General features: G+C 55.7%; 2 protein-coding genes across 3 annotated transcripts; both read right to left on the bottom strand.

Annotated features, from left to right (window-relative positions):
• Window positions 1–34: 34 nt before the first annotated feature.
• On the bottom strand, window positions 35–3,721 carry LOC149315358 (COP9 signalosome complex subunit 6). 2 transcript variants are annotated; one of them, XM_089513338.1, is made up of 10 exons: window positions 3,576–3,718; window positions 3,338–3,463; window positions 2,567–2,698; window positions 2,394–2,482; window positions 2,194–2,256; window positions 2,018–2,065; window positions 1,209–1,323; window positions 953–1,045; window positions 751–851; window positions 35–222 (listed from the first exon to the last, which is right to left on the bottom strand). In XM_089513338.1, exons 1-10 carry the CDS (start codon window positions 3,667–3,669, stop codon window positions 82–84), a joined length of 1,002 nt encoding a protein of 333 aa, XP_089369464.1. In that variant the 5' UTR covers window positions 3,670–3,718; the 3' UTR covers window positions 35–81. The 2 variants fall into 2 exon arrangements, with proteins under 2 accessions (XP_089369464.1, XP_089369465.1); XM_089513339.1 differs by lacking the exon at window positions 751–851 and having other exon boundaries at window positions 3,576–3,721.
• Window positions 3,722–8,883: 5,162 nt separating this feature from the next.
• LOC149315357 (lysophosphatidic acid receptor 6-like) lies at window positions 8,884–16,032 on the bottom strand. Its single transcript, XM_089513298.1, has 2 exons — window positions 16,018–16,032; window positions 8,884–10,017 (listed from the first exon to the last, which is right to left on the bottom strand). The coding sequence occupies exons 1-2, from the start codon at window positions 16,030–16,032 to the stop codon at window positions 8,884–8,886; spliced, it is 1,149 nt and encodes a 382-aa protein (XP_089369424.1).
• Window positions 16,033–19,970: the final 3,938 nt, after the last annotated feature.

The following is a 19,970-nucleotide window of genomic DNA, read 5'->3' as shown; positions in this document are numbered from 1 at the left end:
CCACCACCACCAGCACAGAAGAGACACAACAAGATCATCTGGCAGCAGCACGGCTGCTTTATTGGGGGTTGCCCCACGGCTTCAGAAGAAGAGCCCCCGCATTCGGCGGCCGATGCCTTGCCGGTCGTAGAGGATGTTAAACTTGTTCACAAACTGGTTCATGGTGTTGCAGGTCTTGGTGATGGTGCCCAGGTAGGTCATCAGGCCAACGTCGTTGCATTGCTAGGCAGGAGACACAAAGGCGCATTAGCAAGGCAGGAAGCGCCCAGCTGGGCCACAGCAGGCAAGGAAGGCCCTGCCCCGCCCTTCAGACCCTGGGCTTCCCGAAGGAAGGCCCCGTCTGCCCTGCCTCTCCTCCGGAAACAGCCACAAAGACAAGCCCGGTTTCTCGCAGGGGACGCCGGACTTTCCAACACGTCTTTGTACTTCTGATGTTTTAATGTATCCTAAAACGCTTAGAGACAGGCAGGTGGAGCGAGTCTTTCAGTTTGGGGCAGGGGCCTGCCTCTTCCCTAATGCTTTGATACCCTTCTCACTTCTGTGCTGCTGGTGGTGCTCAAGTGATGCTGCACCCGCCCCTTTTCAGGTCTTGTCTTTTCCAAAATGGAAAAGTCAGCAAAGCTCACTCGGAGCCACTCACTCCGCAATGGCAAGAGCACCGCTTTCACCCTGCCCTCGTCTTCGCAGACCCTGCCCTGGGCTCCCAGCAAGACGCAGGCAAGGCCCCCTCCCCACGTGCCGGACACTCACATCGTAGAAATCTGTCTTGAATTTGTCAGTGCTCAGCACAGGCAGGCAGTGGCAGAGCGCATAGGCCTCGCGCAGGATCTCATGGTTAAAGGGCACCTCTCCTGCAAGCGGGAGGAAGGGGTGAGGCTGGTGCCACCTTTCCCCCCGCAAGGAAGAGCGCAGCCAAGGCCCACCAGCCTCTTTGTCCGCTCTTCGCCCTCACCTGCTTCTGAGGCCTTCACATACTCCAAAATGAGCTTGACGCGGCTGTGGAGCATCTTGATGGCGCTGTGCTGGGCAATGAGGTGCTCGGCCACTAGAAGGACACGCAAGGGAGAGGCGGTCAGGAGACACGGCAGCAGCGCAGGCGCAGGAGCTGCCAAACCACCACAAAAGCTCTGGCCGCACCCAGCCTATGACAGTCCAATCTGCGGCCCTCTGGCCAATCCCTGCTCCAGCGCTCAAGCCTCCAGCCGCACCTGTGGAGTTCTCCCCACTGCCTGTGGCCGTCATGCGCGCCACGTGGTCCACTCCAATGCGTTCTGCTTCCTCCGTGGCCAGTGTGTACGTCAGCTCTGCAAACAACATGGTGGCCTAGAGGGAAGAGAGGAAGGAGAAAGTAGCAGCCTCACTCGTCACATCCTTCTGTCCTCAGGCTTTGGCTTCTGGGCACCACAGAGGAATTTCAGATGAACTGAGGGTAGGCTATAGGAAACACCATAAGATGGCAGCCCTGTCTGGTTCTTAAAAGATCAGTCAATATATCTTTAGCCACCCATTAAAAGGCTAGCGCCAGTGCGCCATGGGTCCTCCCTACTGCAACGTCACGCAGTGCGCTTCTTAAGGGTTTATTTCTTTCTTTGTTTCTGGAAGAGCATCACGCATGCACACTTCTGCCTCTTTATTGTTTTGCACATTCACAGCCTAATGCTGACGTTATCTATCAGGTAATGTTCCCCAAAGCATTCATAACAAGTAGTAACCACAATGCAAACGTTACGCTAGCTCAGCAGATCTTCTTTGCAGCTTCACATTCTAGTTGTCTCCTGTTTCCAATTTATAGCGACCCTAAGGCTAACCTATCAGCATATTTTTGGGGCTGAGAGTGGGGGCCTTGCCCAAGGGAACCACTCGGCTGAGTGGAGTATTGAACCCAGGTCTCCAGAGGCTCAGCGCTCAGCCCCAGCGCCATGCTGGCTCCCTGCGTCAAGCGGAGGCTTAGGTCCCTGACAATCTCTCCTATGTGCAAGAGGCCCCAAACTGCTCCCGACTGGAGTGAGGGAGTTACCTCTCCGTTGATGATGTCAATCACCGACTCAAAGACACTGACCGGCAGCTGAGGGGCAGAGAAAGAGAGGAGAGAGGGAGGGAGGAAGGGGCCGCGGTGGCTCACTGGTCAGCCCCTGCCCCCGCTCCCAAGGCCCACCGGCCGGTCTCTTGCTCTGGGAAAAGGGGAGTACTCACGTCGGTGTGTTTGGTCATGGGGTTCAGCTTCAGGAAGAGGGGGCTCTCAATGATCTCACAGACCTACGGAGGAGGAGAAGGAGGAGAGGAAGGCTGCCTCTGGCCCAGGAGAGCCCCCCTTCTGGCCCTTGGTGCAGGGAGGGAGGGTCTGGGCGGCCCCCCTCGGCCCACTCCGGACTCCGGGGCGTTGCTGCACTCACCTGCTTGTGGACATGGATGTCCGACTGGTCCGGGGGGCCGCCGGTTGTGTACCAGCCCAGGAACTCCAGGTCCTTGAAGACCTGCTTGACTGCAGAGAGAGAAGAGGAGGAGGAGGAGGAAGAGGAGGAGGAGATCCAGGCGCCCTCCCGGCCCCCCCGGCCCCCCTACTCACACTGCTCCTCCTTGGTGTAGTAGTACTCCTTGTCGATGACCACGTTCTCCTCGACGGTGTGAGAAAGCAGCTCAAAGGAGTTCATCACCTCAATGTTGCGGCCCTCCTGTCGCCCGATCAGGGCCCCGATCACTGAGGAAGAGGAAGAGCAAGAGTATGAGGATGGAGGGCCATGGAGGGCCCCCAAGGACCCCACCCACCCTGCCCCTGGCTCACCTTGGTCCCCCTCACACTCCTCCTCCCTGGCATAGTAGCAGAAGCAGTACTGGTAGTAGTACCCGTGAGGGAGGAAGATGGAGGCCCCCAAGGCCCCCCTGGCCTTGCAGGAGGCGACCCAGGCTCCCTGGCCCCGAGCACCACTCCTCTTACTCCTAGTAGTAGCAGTAGTAGCCGTGAGGGAGGAAGACGGAGGCCCCCCTGGACCCTACTGGCCTTGGAGGAGGAGGCGACCCAGGCTCCCTGGCACCAGTCCTCCTACTCCTAGTAGCAGCAGTAGTAGCCATGAGGGAGGAAGACGGAGGCCCCCCTGGACCCTACTGGCCTTGGAGGAGGAGGCGACCCAGGCTCCCTGGCCCCGGGACCCCTGGCACCACTCCTCCTACTCCTAGTAGCAGCAGTAGTAGCCGTGAGGGAGGAAGACGGAGGCCCCCCTGGACCCTACTGGCCTTGGAGGAGGAGGCGACCCAGGCTCCCTGGCCCCGGGACCCCTGGCCCCAGTCCTCCTACTCCTAGTAGTAGTAGCGGTAGTAGTAGCGGCGGTGCCTGGCTGACCTTGGACGGGGCGTCCCTCCTGGGAGCGCATCCGGATCCAGTGGTCGCTGATGTTGAGGATGACCAGCGGGTGCAACGCCACCGACACGCTCCCGGTCACGCCGGACGCCATCACCGCCGGCCCCGCTGCGGCAGAGAAGGAAGGAGGGAAGGAAAGAAGGGGCCGCGTCAGACTCGCAAAGAAAGCGGCCTCCCTCCCTCCCGCCCGGGAGAACCCTCTCCTCCTCCTTCTCCTCACCGGCCGCGTCCACCTCCATTCCGGCGGCGGCGCCGTTGCTGCTACTGCTGCTCCCGGGACCCGACGGACAGGAACCGCCTCCGCTCGCCGCCATCTTGACTGCCTCCCTCGTCCCGCCGCTGTCTCCGTAGAAACCTCCCGTAGCGGCCAAGTGCGCATGCGCCAGTAGCGTCGCCGTGCCAAAGAGCGCCCTCCCGCGGCGGCGAAGACGAGAACACGCAGCTCTCCGCGGTGGGCCTCAGCGACTACAGCGCCACCTGGTGGCCCCTGTCCCCTCTGCCTCTTCCTTAGAAATGGGAACTGGGGGGCGCTGTTCCGTTTGACGGGCCTTTTCGGCTTCTGGAGGGCCCTTCGGATTAGATGGCCCTTCGGGGTCCCTTCCCACTCTGTGATTCTATGTATTCCTGCAAAGCAAAAGTAATGGGTTGGACTGGATGGCCCTTAGGGGTCCCTTCCAACTCTGGGATCCTATGTATTCTATGGGGCAGAAGAAGTGGTCTGCACTCGGTGGCCCTTGGGGGTCCCTTCCAACTCCATGATCCTATGTATTCTTTGGGGCAGAAGAGGGTTGGACTGGGTGGCCCTTGGGGATCCCTTCCAACTCTTGGATCCTATGTATTCTATGGGGCAGAAGTAGTGGTTTGCACTGAGTGGCCCTTGGGGGTCCCTTCCAACTCCAGGATCCTATGTATTCTTCGGGGCAGAAGAGGGTTGGACTGGGTGGCCCTTGGGGGTCCCTTCTAACTCTTGGATCCTATGTATTCTATGGGGCAGAAGTAGTGGTTTGCACTGAGTGGCCCTTGGGGGTCCCTTCCAACTCCAGGATCCTATGTATTCTTCGGGGCAGAAGAGGGTTGGACTGGGTGGCCCTTGGGGGTCCCTTCTAACTCTTGGATCCTATGTATTCTATGGGGCAGAAGAAGAGGGTTGGACTGGCTGGCCCTTGGAGGTCCCTTCCAACTCTGGGATTCTATGTATTCTATGGTGCAAAAAAGGAGGCTTGGACTGGATGGCCCTTGGGGGGGTCCCTTCCAACTCCGGGATCCTATGAATTCTATGGGGCAGAAGAAGTGGGTTGGACTGGATGGCCCTTGGAGGTCCCTTCCAACTCTGGGATTCTATGTATTCTATGGTGCAGAAGAGGAGGGTTGGACTGGATGGCCCTTGGGGGGGTCCCTTCCAACTCTCGGATCCTATGTATTCTATGGGGAAGAAGAAGTGGGTTGGACTGGATGGCCCTTGGGGGTCTCTCTGCAAAGGAGGAGGAGGAAGAGGTGGGCAGAGTCGCCCATTGGCCCCTGGGGTCCCTCTGCGGAGGAGAAGGAGGAGGGGGCGGGCAGAGTGGCCCCATGGCCACCGGGGTCCATCTGCAGAGGAGGAGGAGGAGGAAGGGGTTGGCAGAGTGGCCTCATCGCCCCCGGGGTCCATCTGCAGAGCAGGAGGAGGAGGAAGGGGTGGGCAGAGTGGCCCCATGGCCCCCCGGGGTTCCTCTGTGGAGGAGTGGGAGAAGGAAGAGAAAGGGGTGGGCAGAGTGGATCCCTGGCCCTCGGGGTCCCTCTGTGGAGGAGGGGATGAGTGGCCCCATAGCCCCTGGGGTCCTCTGAGGAGAAGGAGGGGGTTGAGTGGCCCCATGGCCCCCAGAGTCCTTCTCCAGAGTAGGAGGAGGTGGGGGCTGAGTGGCCCCATAGCCCCCGGGGTCCCTCTGCGGAGGAGGAAGGGGATGAGGGGCCCCATGGCCCCTGGGGTCCCTCTGCGGAGGAGGAAGGGGATGAGTAGCCCCATGGCCCCCGGGGTCCCTCTGCGGAGGAGGAAGGGGATGAGTGGCCCCATGGCCCCCGGGGTCCCTCTGCGGAGGAGGAGGGGGCTGAGTGGCCCCATGGCCCCTGGGGTCCCTCTGTGGAGGAGAAAGGGGATGAGTGGCCCCATGGCCGCCAGGGTCCCTCTGTGGAGGAGGAAGGGGATGAGTGGCCCCATGCCACCCGGGGTCCCTCTGCGGAGGAGGGGGATGAGTGGCCCCATGGCCCCCGGGGTCCCTCTGTGGAGGAGGAAGGGGATGAGTGGCCCCATGGCCCCCAGGGTCCCTCTGCGGAGGAGGAAGGGGATCAGTGGCCCCATAGCCCCTGGGGTCCCTCTGAGGAGAAGGAGGGGGATGAGTGGCCCCATGGCCCCACGGGGTCCCTCTGCAGAGGAGGAGGGGGCTGAGTGGCCCCATGGCCCCCAGAGTCCCTCTGCAGAGGAGGAGGAGGATGAGTGCCCCCCCAAGGGTCCCTCTGCGGAGGAGGAGGAGGAGGGGGCTGACTGGCCACATGGCCCCCGGGGTCCATCTGTGGAGAAGGAAGGGGATGAGTGGCCCCATAGCCCCTGGGGTCCCTCTGAGGAGAAGGAGGAGGCTGAGTGGCCCCATGGCCCCCAGAGTCCCTCTGCAGAGGAGGAGGAGGTGGAGGCTGAGTGGCCCCATGGCCCCCAGGGTCCCTCTGCGGAGGAGGAGGGGGATGAGTGGCTCCATGGCCCCCGGGGTCCCTCTGCGGAGGAGGAAGGGGCTGAGTGGCCCCATGGGCCCCGGTTTCCCTCTGCGGAGGAGGAGGGGGATGAGTGGCCCCATGGCCCCCGGTTTCCCTCTGCGGAGGAGGAAGGGGATGAGTGGCCCCATGGCCCCCGGGGTCCCTCTGTGGTGGAGGAGGGGGATGAGTGGCTCCATGGCCCCCGGGGTCCCTCTGCGGAGGAGGAAGGGGCTGAGTGGCCCCATGGCCCCCGGGGTCCCTCTGCGGTGGAGGAGGGGGATGAGTGGCTCAATGGCCCCCGGGGTCCTTCTGCGGAGGAGGAGGGGGATGAGTGGCTCCATGGCCCCCAGGGTCCCTCTGCGGAGGAGGAAGGGGATGAGTGGCCCCATGGCCCCCGGGGTCCCTCTGCGGTGGAGGAGGGGGATGAGTGGCTCCATGGCCCCCGGGGTCCCTCTGCAGAGGAGGAAGGGGCTGAGTGGCCCCATGGCCCCCGGGGTCCCTCTGCGGTGGAGGAGGGGGATGAGTGGCTCCATGGCCCCCGGGGTCCCTCTGCAGAGGAGGAAGGGGCTGAGTGGCCCCATGGCCCCCGGGGTCCCTCTGCGGTGGAGGAGGGGGATGAGTGGCCCCATGGCCCCCGGGGTCCTTCTGCGGAGGAGGAGGGGGATGAGTGGCTCCATGGCCCCCGGGGTCCCTCTGCAGAGGAGGAAGGGGCTGAGTGGCCCCATGGCCCCCGGGGTCCCTCTGCGGTGGAGGAGGGGGATGAGTGGCTCCATGGCCCCCGGGGTCCCTCTGCAGAGGAGGAAGGGGCTGAGTGGCCCCATGGCCCCCGGGGTCCCTCTGCGGTGGAGGAGGGGGATGAGTGGCTCCATGGCCCCCGGGGTCCTTCTGCAGAGGAGGAGGAAGAGGAGGGGGCTGACTGGCCACATGGCCCCTGGGGTCCCTCTGCGGAGGAGGAAGGGGCTGAGTGGCCCCATGGCCCCTGGGGTCCCTCTGTTCCTTTCTTTTTGCAGATGCACAAAATGAGGAGTCATTGGTGATGTGTTTTCTTTTCAAAACTACTTCAGAAGTCCAAGTAAAGGAAATCTTGGGGGGGGGGCATTCCCTGAGATGGAGGGTCTTCTTGCAGAGATGTTAGAGGGAGAGAGAGAGCACCTTCTTTGCCCCTTTCTACTCCAAACGCCCTCCTCCTCCTCTTGTCCCTGGAGGGGCTCCCATTTCAGCCCCAGACAGGCGCTGGTTCTCCTTGGTATATTTCATTGGAAGGACCAGCTTTGAAATTTGGAGGACGGCTTTAAGAAAACCAAACCACTCTGGCAAGGAGCGTTAACAGCAGCCTCAAGGAGACTGACTGCTGCCTGGGTTTTGGCAATCTGGCTTTATTGGTTTGATTTAAAGGCCACCTTTATCCTGAAAGAGGCCCTGAAGGCGGCGCAGAGCAGCATTGCTAACAGGCAGAAATGAAAAGAAGCCTTAAGTAATGATCTCCAAACACCTCCATCCCTCCTTTGTTTTAAATCTGGCTTAAGAGCCACTTGTAGAGCGTGAGAGTTTCGGTCAGACTAGGAGGAGCCCTTCTCTTCGCCGCAGGAAGGCAGCCAAAAGCCAAAGCCAAAGCAGGGCCGGCGGCCTCCCTTGCCAAGGAGGACCCCAAGTGTGGGTCTGGGCCCTTCCCAAAGGCCCCTGGGGGGAGGCAGCGGTGGTCCCTCGGAGGAGCCAGGCCTCAGGGCCCACGGCCTTATGACCTTGGCACCCTCAGCTGTGGCAAGAAACCCGCTGGTGGCCAGTGGGTCGCGTTCTCCCTGGTCTCAAAGGCAAAGACCCACCTGGGCAGTGCCAGGACCCATTGGGTCCCCAAGTCCAGAACCCTCACCCCCCTCCCGACACAGCTTGGACCCCCCTTCCATGGCCCATCACCTCATCCAGACCCATCGCTGGCCCACCATCAAGTGCTTGTGCACAGCTGAAAGAGCCTCTGCAGACATACATGAGGAGGATTAAAGGATCATAGAAGCCTAGAGTTGGAAGAGACCCCAATAAGGGCTCTGATCCAGTCCAACCCCCTTCTGCCATGCAGGAACTCTGCATCAAAGCCTCCCCATTGACAGATGGCCATCCAGCCTCTGTTTAAAAACCTCAAAGGAAGGACATTCCACCAAAATCTCCAAAAGAGTGTCTTCGATTGTCAAATAGCTCCTACTCTCAGGAAGTTCCTCTTAATGTTTAGGTGGAATCTTTTTTCCTGCAGCTTGCATCCATTGTTCTGTGTTCTAGTCTCTGGACCTGCAGAAAACAAGAAAACGAGGAAGAGGAGGAGATAACGCCAGCAGCTGTCCTCAGGAAGCAGCCCCAGGCCAGGCAGGTGCGAGACAGGAATGGCAGTCTCCTCTGAGAGAAGGGCAGCATGGCTGAAGCTACTGTGGTCCATCAAGGCAAGGGCTCCAGCAGAACAAAGAGGGAGCCGTGTCCACTTTGCAAGGATGACCACCCCACCAGGTGACCAGAGCTATCTCTGCTCCACCACCAGGAAGGCACAAGGGCATCATCCCTCCATTGCACCAGGCCAGGCGGCAGCACCTGCACCCTAATTGGGCAGCCCACACGGAGACACACTACAGGCACAACCACCACCCCCAGTTCCAGCAGTACCCTGGTGCCCCTCGGGGAGGCTCCTTCTGCCGTGACCAACACCTGCCCCAGTGTCCGCTGCCTTGGCATAAGGGAGGGAGGGCCGGTGAGCTGGCTGAGGTGCCATTCCCCACTCTTTCAGGTCCAGATGCCCAGAGAGGCCCCCCTGCACTGCATAGCGTTCACTGCCCTGGGCTGCCAGACACAGTGGATGAGGAGGAAGAGCAGCAGCCCTTGGTGGGAGCCAGCCCCCGCAGCCGCCCCAGGGCCCCCTGGGGCTGCTCCCCTCGCAGTGGGCCACAGCAGCAGCATCCACAGCCCCAGCAGCGGGGCCTCCAGGTGAAGCGCTCGGCTGCAAAGTAGTAGACCAGCGGGTCAAGGCAGGCGTTGAGGCTGGTGAGGGCCATGGTGACCCTTCGGGCCACGTAGGTGGCTCGGATTAGCGGGCAGCCGCCTAAGAGACCAGCGCGGCCCAGAGTGTGGACCAGCTGCACCAGGTGGTAGGGGGCAAAGCAGGCCAGGAAGACCCCCAGCACTACCAGCACCGTCCGCAGGGCCTTGTGCCGGACAGCATGATGGGAGCCCAGCCGTGGAGCGGCCAGCAGCCGCCGGGCAATCAGTGAGTAGCAGACGCCGATGAGGCCGAGGGGCAGGAGGAAGCCCACCGCGGCCGCAAAGAGGCTGACCCCCGAGATGCGGCCCTTCCAGGAGCTGGAGGAGAAGTTCTCCAGGCAGGCTGTGCGGCCGTCGGCGAAGTGGCTGGTCAGCGGCCCCCGCAGGGCCAGGAAGAGGACAGCGGCAGCCAGCAGGGCCCAGACCCCAACCGCGACCCCCACCCGGTACCGGGCCTGCCGGAGCCGGAGGTGGCGCAAGGGGTGGACCACAGCCAGGTAGCGCTCCAGGCAGATGCAGGCCAGGAAGAGGGAGCTGCCATAGAGGTTGGCGAAGAAGAGGCCGCCGGTGAGCTTGCAGAGGGCCTCACCAAAGACCCAGTCATTGCGGAGGGCATGGTAGGCGATGCGGAAGGGCAGCATGAGCACGAAGAGCAGGTCCAGGGTGGCCAGGTTGGCCAGGAAGACGTTGGCCGGAGCGGTGGCTGACTTGGTCCGCAGGAAGTAGCCCAGGACAAAGACGTTCCCGGCCAGGCCCAGGGCGAAGACCAAGCTGTAGACCACTGGGAAGAGCAGGTACTGGAAGTCAGCATGCTCTGAGCAGCCCCCGGCAGAGGAAGAGGTGTTGCCGCTGCTAATGCCCTCGTCATCATTCCACGCAGTGGAGCTGGCGGCAGGGGGTGGCACCAATAGCGGCGGCAGGAGCTAGAGAGGAGGACAGATTGGTCATCGGGACAGCTAGAGGTGACCACATTACGCTTATCCTAAAATCACTGACTGCCTATTAGTTTCCGGGCACAGGACAAGGTGTTGGTTATGACCTTTAAAGCCCTACATGACTTGGGTCCAAGCTATTTATGGGATTGCCTCCTTCTATACAATCCGCCCGCACATAGGTCCTCTGGGAAAAACCTTCTTCAACCAATAAAGACCAGCTTGACCGCAGTTACCCAGAGGGCCTTCTCATCAGCCGCTCCCAAATTATGGAATGGCCTGTTGGAGGAGGTCCAGAAAATTACCAGTCTTGACAGATTTAATAATAATAAATAATAATACAATAACATATTTATTTTTTCGCTGCACCTCTGTCAAAAAGACAATCGAAGCAGCTTACAGTTAAAAATCCATACAATCCACAATATCCCAATTATTCCCTCCCTTCCCATAAAACATCAATTAAGCATATTAGGCATTAAAACAATCCATTAACACAATAATAGAATCATAGAATGATAGTTGGAACAGACCGCAAGGGCCCTGATCCAGTCCAACCCCTTTATTCTGCCATGCAGGAACTCTCAGACAAAGCATCCCCATTGACAGTTGGCCATCCAACTTCTAAGGAAGGAGACTCCACTATAATCTCAGAGGAAGGAGTCTGTTCCACTGTCAAACAGCCCTTACTCTCAGGAAGGTCCTCCTAATGTTGAGCTGGAATCTCTTTTCCTGCAGCTTGCATCCATTGCCCCTTTGTGTCCTGTTCTCTGGAGCAGCAGAAAACAAGCTTGCTCCCTCCTCAATATAACATCCTTTCAAATATTTAAACAGGGCTCTATCATATCACCTCTTAACCTTCTCTTCTGCAGGCTAAACATCCCCAGCTCCCTAAGTCTCTCCCCATAGGACATGGCTTCCAGACCCTTCACCATTTTAGGATTGTATGGAAGAAGGCGATGCCATAAGCAGGTTGGACCCAGGCCATGTAGGGCTTTAAAGGTCATAACCAAGACCTTGTACTGCGCTCGGAAACTAATAGGCAGCCAGTGAAGCGATTTTAAAACAGGTGCTATGTGGTCACTTCTTGTTTTTCCAGTGACCCCAGCTGGCTGCCATATTTTGGACTAACTGAATTTTCCGGACTAGGCACAAGGCTAGCCTCATGTTGAGCGCATTGCAGAAGACGAGTTGTGAGGTTAGCAGGGCATGTGCCACCATTTCCAGGTCCCCTGATTCCAGGAAAGGATGCAGCTGGCGTATCAGCTGCAGCTGATAACAAGCCCTCCTGACTGTTGCATTTACCTGATTTGACACCAGAAGCGACGAGTCTAGGCGCACCCCCAGACTGCCAACACAGTCCTTTAAGTGGAGTGTCACGTCGTCTAGGACCAGTTGATGTATCTTAATACCTGGATTGTGGGCCTCTACTGTGAGAACCTCCGTTTTGTCTGGATTCAGTTTTCCTCATCCAGTCCATTACCGCCTTAAGGCATACATTAAGAGGTGAGATGCCATCTTTAGTCAGAGCTGTAGACTGAGACATGGAGAAATATATCTGGGTGTCATCAGCATACTGATAACACCGCGCCCATGTCTCCCAATGATTTCTCTCAGTGGTTTTATAAGGACAGGATGGCGCCTTGAGAGACACCAAATTTAAGCTCCTTTTTTAAAGAGCAACTGTCCCTGAGCCTCACCCCTGGAATCTGCCCGAGAGGAAGGACCGGAGCCCTTGCAATGCCATGCCCCCGATTCCTAACTCTCTCAGCCGTTCAGGAGGACATTATGATCCATCAAAGGCCGCTGAGAGGTCTAAAAGCACTAACGGGTCATGTTTCCCCCGTGGATGCCTAGACGAAGGTCATCCACTAAGGCAACCATGGCAGTGTCAACTCCATATCCTGTCCTAAAGCTGGTTTGAAACGGATCTAGATAATTGGCTTCATCCAAAAGTACTTGGAGTTGAAGAAGGGCAACAGCACTCTCAGTCACTTTGCTTAAGAATGGCCTGTAGCTGTTCATGTCCAGGGGTCTAAGGAAGGTCATTTCAGAAGCGGCCTGAGAACTGCTTCCTTCAGCCAAGCTGGAAACTGACCTTCCTTGAGAGATGCACTGATGATATATTCCAGAAATGTCACTAAGGCATCTCTGCCCTGGACGGCCAGCCGTGAAGGGCAAGGGTCAAGAGGGCATGTTGTCTTCTTCTCACTACCAAGGAGCTTGTCCACCTCCTTGGTCCTCACAGATTCAGACCGGTCCAGTAGAGTCTCATTTACAGAGTGGCTGGACACCTCATCTGTCGGTCCTGTTACTGGTGTCCAAGTCGGCTCTCATTTGAGAGATTTTATCTGCATAATAGTTATTAAAGGTGTCACAGCAGGCTATTGTCGGGTCAAGCAATGTGTTCTGAGAAGGTGGCATCTGGGTCAGATCCCTTGCCATCCTAAACAGTTCTGCTGGGCAAGAATTTGCAGGAGCAATACACACAGAGGAGACACATTGCTGGGCAAGAATTTGCAGGAGCAATACACACAGAGGAGACACATTTCTTCGCTGCACGAAGAAGGAAATGAAGAAATTTCCTGGGGCGCCTCTTGTCAAAGGAGAGTTGAGTTTTCTGCCAGTGACGCTCTAGTAGTCGTCCAGCCCACTTCATATCCCTAAGCTTTCCGTATCCCAAGACTTCTGGTGAGAGGTGGCAGGAAAGGACGTTTGGGAGGGATTGTGCCAATAGCCCTGGTATACTACAGTTGGGCAGAGGGATTTAACAGAACGTATTTTTAACCTATGTGGCATTTTATACTGTATTTTATCTGATATTGTCAGCTGCCTTGATTCTAGGAGAGAGGCGGCATATAAATCACAGTTGTTGTTGTTGTTGTTGTTGTTGTTATTATTACAAACTGTTTGGCAGTGAAAGAGGCTGCTGTGGCCTGAAGGGTCTCCTTCTTTGGGGGCTGGAGGGCCATGGGTCCCAGGGAGGAGGGCTTACAGGCCAGAAGAAGGGCCTGGACTGAATGACCCGTTGGGTCCCTTTGTCCAACTCTAGGATTCGAGGGTATTTCTATGGGGAGGCATGACTTCCCATGTAGATGGCTCCCAAAACTAAGAGGCCTGAGTACCACTGCTGTGGGATCAACCAAGGTTAAGGCCAGCATTGCAGCTGGTGACCCACTGAGGCACCTCCTCCGTCCGGCGTTGCGTCCAGCTGGCCATCCACCAAGGACCGGCCCTAGAGGGCCAAAAGGCCGGTCCAATGGGTCCTTCTTGAGCCAGGAAGCCAAGATAGTTTCCATCGTGAGGGAAAAGTCAATGGTGCTGGGGCAGAAGGACAAGAGGAAGGAAGGCCTTAGGCCAGGAAGAGGGATGGCCTCCATGGGGAGCCCAGGGGCCCGACCGGGAGGATGGGGCTCAGAGGGTCAAGGCATGGCAGCCACAAAGGCAGTGAAGCCACTGGACCCTGTCAGCTATTGCTCTCAGGCCAAAGCCTCAAAGCCCCTGGACGCTCTCTCAATGGTGACTACCTCAAGATGTGGCTGGAGGAGGAGGGACCAGTCACTCAGGGAAAGAGAGGAGGAAGAGGAGAGGCTGCCCCTCCGTTTCTTCCAAGGAGGCTCTGGGTGCCCGGGAGGAGGAAGAGGAGGAGGAGGAGGAACAGGAGGAACAGGAGGAACAGGAGGAGGAAGAGGAACAGGAGGAGGAGGAAGAGGAGGAGGAAGAAGAACAGGAGGAGGAGGAAGAGTAGGGAGGAGGGAGGAGGAGGAAGAGGAGGAGGCTGAGGAGGAGGCGTGCGAATTGTTTATTTTTATGTTTAAAAAATTGTTATACAGGTATAGTCAAGGAGGGTTTGGGGTACAGAGGAGAAGCTGGTCTGGGAACATTGTTAGAGGGGGGCCTTTATTTTTCCACCTTTTCTTTTCCCTTAAAGGGCTTGTGGGTACTTTTGCTCAGAGGAAGTGAGTCAGCGACTTGCTCTGAAAGGAGCTAGTCTACATAACTATAAGGCCAGTGAATTGAACTCAAGGACAGAGTTTGGGGTCAACGGCCAAGCCATCAGGGGGTCTTTACACTGGGGTTTAGCAGGGGAAACCCACAGTCTTGTTTCAGAGCCTCCTTAAAACTTCTCAGTATGGACACTGAAGGCCCTGCTGCAGTCACCTGCAACACCTGTGGGATGTCTGTCTTCTTGCCTAGGGATATGGGGAACTTCACCTGCCCCAAGTGCAAGTTGGTAGCCCTCTTGGAGGAGAAAGTGCAGCAGCTGGAGGCCCGGGTCGCTACACTTCAGCATCATAGGGAGCAAGAGGTTGTCCTGACCAGAAGGGACCAGATGGTCCTGGACAGGAAACACACAGAGGAAGTTGCTGGGGAAGAGGAGGTCACTTCACACACAACAGAAGGAGATCGTTGGAGGAATGTCACATACAGAAGTAGGGAAACCAAGGAACATTCTGTAAGCTTACAGCTATAGAATCAATTTCAATCTCTCTCTACTATCAGGGATCATAGAATCATAGAGTTGGAAGAGACCGCAAGGGCCCTGATCCAGTCCAAACCCATTCTGCCATGCAGGAAATCCAAATCAAAGCATCCCCATCAGATGGCCATCCAGCCTCTGCTTGAAGACAGCCTCCAAGGAGGGAGACTCCACTACTCTCTGAGGAAGGAGTGTCTTCCGCTGTCAAACAGCCCTTACTCTCAGGAAGTCCCTCCTAATGTTGAGCTGGAATCTCTTTTCCTGGAGCTTGCATCCATTGCTCCATTAAGTCCTGTTCTCTGGAGCAGCAGAAAACAAGCTTGCTCCCTCCTCAATACGACATCCTTTCAAATATTTAAACAGGGCTATTATATCACCTCTTGATCTTCTCTTCTCCAGGCTAACAAGGCCAATGCGATTTTAGGCTGCATCAATAGAAGTATAGTGTCTAGATCAAGGGAAGTAATAGTGCCACTGTATTCTGCTTTGGTCAGGCCCCATCTGGAATAATATTGTGTCCAGTTCTGGGCACCACAATTCAAAAAGGACACTGAGAAACTGGAGCCATGTGTCCAAAGGAGGACCACTAAAATGGTGAAGGGTCTGGAAACCATGAAGCCCTATGAGGAGAGACTTAGGGAGCTGGGGATGTTTAGCCTGGAGAAGAGAAGGTTAAGAGGGGATATGAGAGCCCTGTTTAAATACTTGAAGGGATGTCATATTGAGGAGGGAGCAAGCTTGTTTTCTGCTGCTCCAGAGAACAGGACCCAATGGAGCAATGGATGCAAGCTCCAGGAAAAGAGATTCCAGCTCAACATTGGGAAGAACTTCCTGAGAGTAAGGGCTGTTTGACAGTGGAACTCACTCCTTCCTCGGAGAGTAGTGGAGTCTCCTTCCTTGGAGGTCTTCAAACAGAGGCTGGATGGCCATCTGTCAATGGGGATGCTTTGATTGTGATTTCCTGCATGGCAGAAGAAGGGGGTTGGACTGGATCAGGGCCCTTCTTGGGGTCTCTTCCAACTCTAGGATTCTAGGATTCTATGAAGAGGAGGAGGAGGAAGAAAAGGAAGCAGAGGAGGAGGAAGAGACTGCTGCTGAGCTCTTTGCTGAGCCCCGGGGCGCCTCTCTCTCTCCGTCCGGAGTCCCGGGCCAAGAGGGGCCGCCCAGGGCTTTGGGGCGGGAGGGGCAGAAGGGCCGCTCAGTGGGTCCTCCGCCCGCCGCCCCTTCGCCTTCTGTCCGGCCGCTGGCCTCCCCTGGCCTCCCAGCCCCTCCGTCCGGCCAGGCGCCCCGGGGCCTCCCTGCCTGCCTGCCTCTGGGGGCCTCTGCCGCCTGGACGGAGGGCCAAGGGAGGGGCCTCCCCGCTTGGCCGCCGCCGGGGGAGAAGGGCCCGAGCCGGAGTCCAAGGCCGCCCCGAAGGCCTTGCCCTCCCTCCCTCCCTCCCTCCCTCCCTGCCGGGGCTCCCAGCAGGGTCTGGGGTGACTCTGGGGAAGGGGTCCCTGGGAGGCACTCACTCGGGGGCTCTCCATGCTGCGCCTCCTTCTGCTTCCACGAAGAGGAAGAGGAAGAGCTGGCCCTGGACTGGCGGCGGGGCTTTCCCAGAAGAGGAAGGGAAGGCGCCCAGCGGAGGCAGGCCCAGGGCGGATCGAGCCCCATCTCTCTTCTGGGGGGGCAGGCAGCGCTCTCTCTCTCTCTCTCTCTCTCTCTCTCTCTCTCCTAGATCCCTTTGGGCTTGAAAGTATTTCTTCCCTTTGGAAGAAATGCGTTTGCCCTCAAGGGAAAGAGAAGACTAGAGAGGCAGATGTCCCCAGCCTCAGTCTCTCCAGGGAGATGGCAGGGGATGCCAGCGTTCTGGGAAATGCTTTGAACAGGAGGAATCCCTTGCAGAAATTTTTACTGATGCTGTGCATCTGTTGGGAACCAATCGAGCGTCTTTGCGCAACCGAGGCTCAGAGAGCAAACCCTCACCTTAAATTTAATAAGCTGCATCAAGATTTCCAAATGGTTTGTCCCCAAAGCCAGAAATGTTTGTTCCAGCAGCCAGAGGTTTGAGCTGAGATGGTTTTTGGGGGTGGCCAAGAGGTAAATAAAACAGACTTGGGCTGCAATTGTATTATAGATTCACCTGGGAATGAATCCTGTTGGACTCGGTAGGGTTTAGTTTTGAGAAAACAAAGTGGTCAGTGGGTAGTGGACTCTCCTTTGGAAGGCTTTAACTGGGCTTTGGATAGCCATGTCTGAGGAGTGTTTTAGCTGTGGATTCCTGCATGGCAGGGGTGAGGGTGGGCCGGATGAGATGGCCCTTGGTGGTCCTGTCCAGCTGTATGCTTCTCTGAGTTATACTTGCCTGCCTTTTCTCCAGATTTGGACTCAAAGCAGCTGGCAAATTAAAATCACAGTATAGTTACTAACATACAGAAAGTCAGCATGAAAGTAGTTCAACAATAGGCATAGGACTGTGTTGGCAATAGGAGGGTTATGTTCAGATGAGTTCAGTTTTCTGGGACATTATTTTTATTGATATATTAATATTTTAAGACTCTGCAATTCACTATCGTTCAGTTGGCGCTCCGAATCCACGGATTCTTCATCCACCGATTCAGCCTTCCAGGCCTTGGAAAATATTCCACCTCCACCCCAAACAAATTCCTAAAAGCAAACCTTGATTTTGCATTTTGTATAAGAGACACCATTTTATAATGTCATTGTACATAACGGGACTTGAACAGCCACCGATTTTGGTATCCATGGGGGGATACTGCAACCAAATTCAAGCAGATACAAAGGGTCCACTGTATGTCTTTCCAAGTCAACCTAAAAACCCTAAATTTGCCAGATTCCTATCTGATCTTAGAAACTAAGCAGGGTCAGCCCTGGTGAGTCCTTGGATGGGAGACCACCCAAGAATCCTAACAGTTGTAGGCTCTGTTTTGGAGGAAGACACTGGCAAAGCCACCTGTGAGCACTCCTTGCCTAAGAAAACCCTGTGAAATTCAGGTCGGACGTGGGAGAGAGGGCATCATAAGTCAGCAGGCATCTTGGAAGACACTTTACTTAGTTATTCGTAGCCCAGGTTGCCCATCCCAGCAACTCTCTTGCTGTGCTCCGCACCCCACCCTCAGCAGCCCCATATGGAAAGGCAGACTGCCTCTGGATGGAAAGGAGAAAAAGACACATGGAGAGGATTAAAAATATATGGATCCTCTGGAGCAAAGTGTTGTTCATTTCACGGAGCTGGCAGCTGCGAGCAGCGAAGAGGCTATTTGGAGATGTGTGGGGCGGGGGTTTAGTGATGGTTAGCAGCTGATGTTCCCCTCCGGGCATCACATCCGAGGCCCTCCTTTGCTTGCGCTGTCAGCTCTGGGGTGGGCTCCCAAACCTTGTGAAACGTCGGCATGATCTCGCCTCTTCCCTTCCGCTGCAGACGCAGCTTGCACCTCCCATATCTGGAATTCCAAAATACTCCCGAATCGTCCGTGGGGGGGGCTGAGATAGTGACACCTCCGCTTTCTGACGGCTTGGTGTTTCTGAAACGTTGTTTCATGTACAGAATTATTAACAATATTATGTAAAGTGAATACAAAATAGAAGTAACAGATGTGTTCCTACTTCAGTCCCATCTCCAAGATATCTCATAGTCTAAAATGTCATATGCAAATATTGCCAAACACTTCTGGTCCCCAGCATTTTGGACAATAAGTGACTCTAACCTGTAATGGCAAAGTGGACATGATTCTCCATCCCTCTGGTAAGGGTAAGAAGCGAGAAGCTCTAACTTTCTGTGGTCAATCCTGTGTTTTATTGCTGTTCATCACATAATTTGTAGCTGAGGTTGGATGAGTGAACAACTGTTGTTCCCAGGAATGTTTCTGAATGTTGCCTTCCCCTCTTGCAGGAGACCTTTGACTACATTGGCAGCTCCCGCATGGTATACGACATGCAGAACGAGAAGTTCCCGGTCAGCCTGGACAGCATCCACTCTTTCCTGGAGCTGAGTCAGGTAGGGGGGCTCCATTCAGCTCTTTTCCTCCCTTCTTCAGCTGGAAACATGGCAGGCGTTTCTTGGTTGGCTCAGTCCTGTCTGCCTGAGAGTTAGCCCTAGCCTTTTGTTGCCATACTTGGGTAAGATGTGTGGCCAAAGACAGGAGCATTCACAGTATCAGAGATTGGCCTCAAAGACTTTCCCCTTCTGGACTTTTTTTGTCCAGAGAGACAGATGCTGGCATGAACCTTTACATGTTTTATGTTTCAGGTTGCGCTCAGAAGCGGCTCCAATCTCTTTATACACACTGATCCTGTCTCTCGCAGGAGCCAATCTGTGGAGGAAACAAACAAGCTTATTAAATTTTGGTGTTGGTCTTGTTTGCCTTTAAGTCAACTTCAGCTTATGGGGACCTTATTCTAATTTTTGCCTTCCTCTAGTGCTGAGGCTGCTGCCACACTGCAGAATTAATGCTGTTTGACACTGCTTTAACCATCATGGTTCCATTCTGTGGAGTCCTGGGGTTTGTTGTGATGCCAGAGAAGGATAAATACCTTATAGAACTAGAAATCTCAGAAGTCCATAGCATTAAGCCATGTCAAACTGGGTTTATTTTGGAGCGTAGATGCAGCCTGTGAGAGTGGGACTTGCCCAAGGTAACCCAGTGGGTTTCCATGACTGAACAGGGATTGAAACAGTCAAACCATGACACCTCACTGGTCTTAAGATTCATTTGGAGAAGGATGATCACTGCTTTTCTCTTAAGACTGAGAGAAAGTGTGACTTGCCCAAGGTCATCCACCGGGGTTCTGTAGCTGAGCAGGGATTTGAACCCTTGTCTCCCCAGTCTTAGTCCAACACTCAAAGCACTACACCTTGCTCCCTCTTACAAAGTTTGTAGGGAGGTATATTCTGGTAGTTGCCTCCCTCTGAGGTTGAGTTGAGTGGGTTTCCATGGCCGAGCAGGGATTTGAACTCTGGTCTACAGAACTGTAGTCGAATGCTCAAACCACAACAACTTACCTACACCACAGTGGTAGCAAAATACTTCTAGAGAACATATCTGTCCCTTTGAGTATGTGAATCTCATTCTTGGCTGTGTTCTATAGTTTGTGAGCACTGCTGGGTGAATATGACTCACATACCCATGAATACCATGAATATATACCCAACTCCATGTCCAAGTCTCTGTTGTTATAGTTGCTGAAAAGTCTTGTACAAGCGGAGTCTGAATTCCTCTTAGCTGCCACCATCAATGGCCTGTGTTTTCCTTTTAATTGTTACAAAGTCTAGTTCATGTATTTATTTAGGTATTTATATCCCGCCCTTCAGCCCTAATGGCTCTCAGGATGGCTTACAATAATATTTTTAATCAGACAGTTCCCTGCCCTCAGGCTTACAATCTAAAAGACACGAAACAAAAGGAGAAGAGACTGATGGAGGGAAAGGGGATGAGGTCCAGTGGTTCTTCTCTCCCTCTAAGGC

The sequence above is a fragment of the Sceloporus occidentalis genome, unplaced genomic scaffold (assembly GCF_023333645.1).
Source record: "Sceloporus occidentalis isolate IW3139 unplaced genomic scaffold, rSceOcc1.0.p SCAF_3, whole genome shotgun sequence".
In the NCBI taxonomy this organism is placed as follows: Eukaryota; Metazoa; Chordata; class Lepidosauria; order Squamata; family Phrynosomatidae; genus Sceloporus; species Sceloporus occidentalis.
This window is presented reverse-complemented; position numbering and strand designations above follow the sequence as displayed.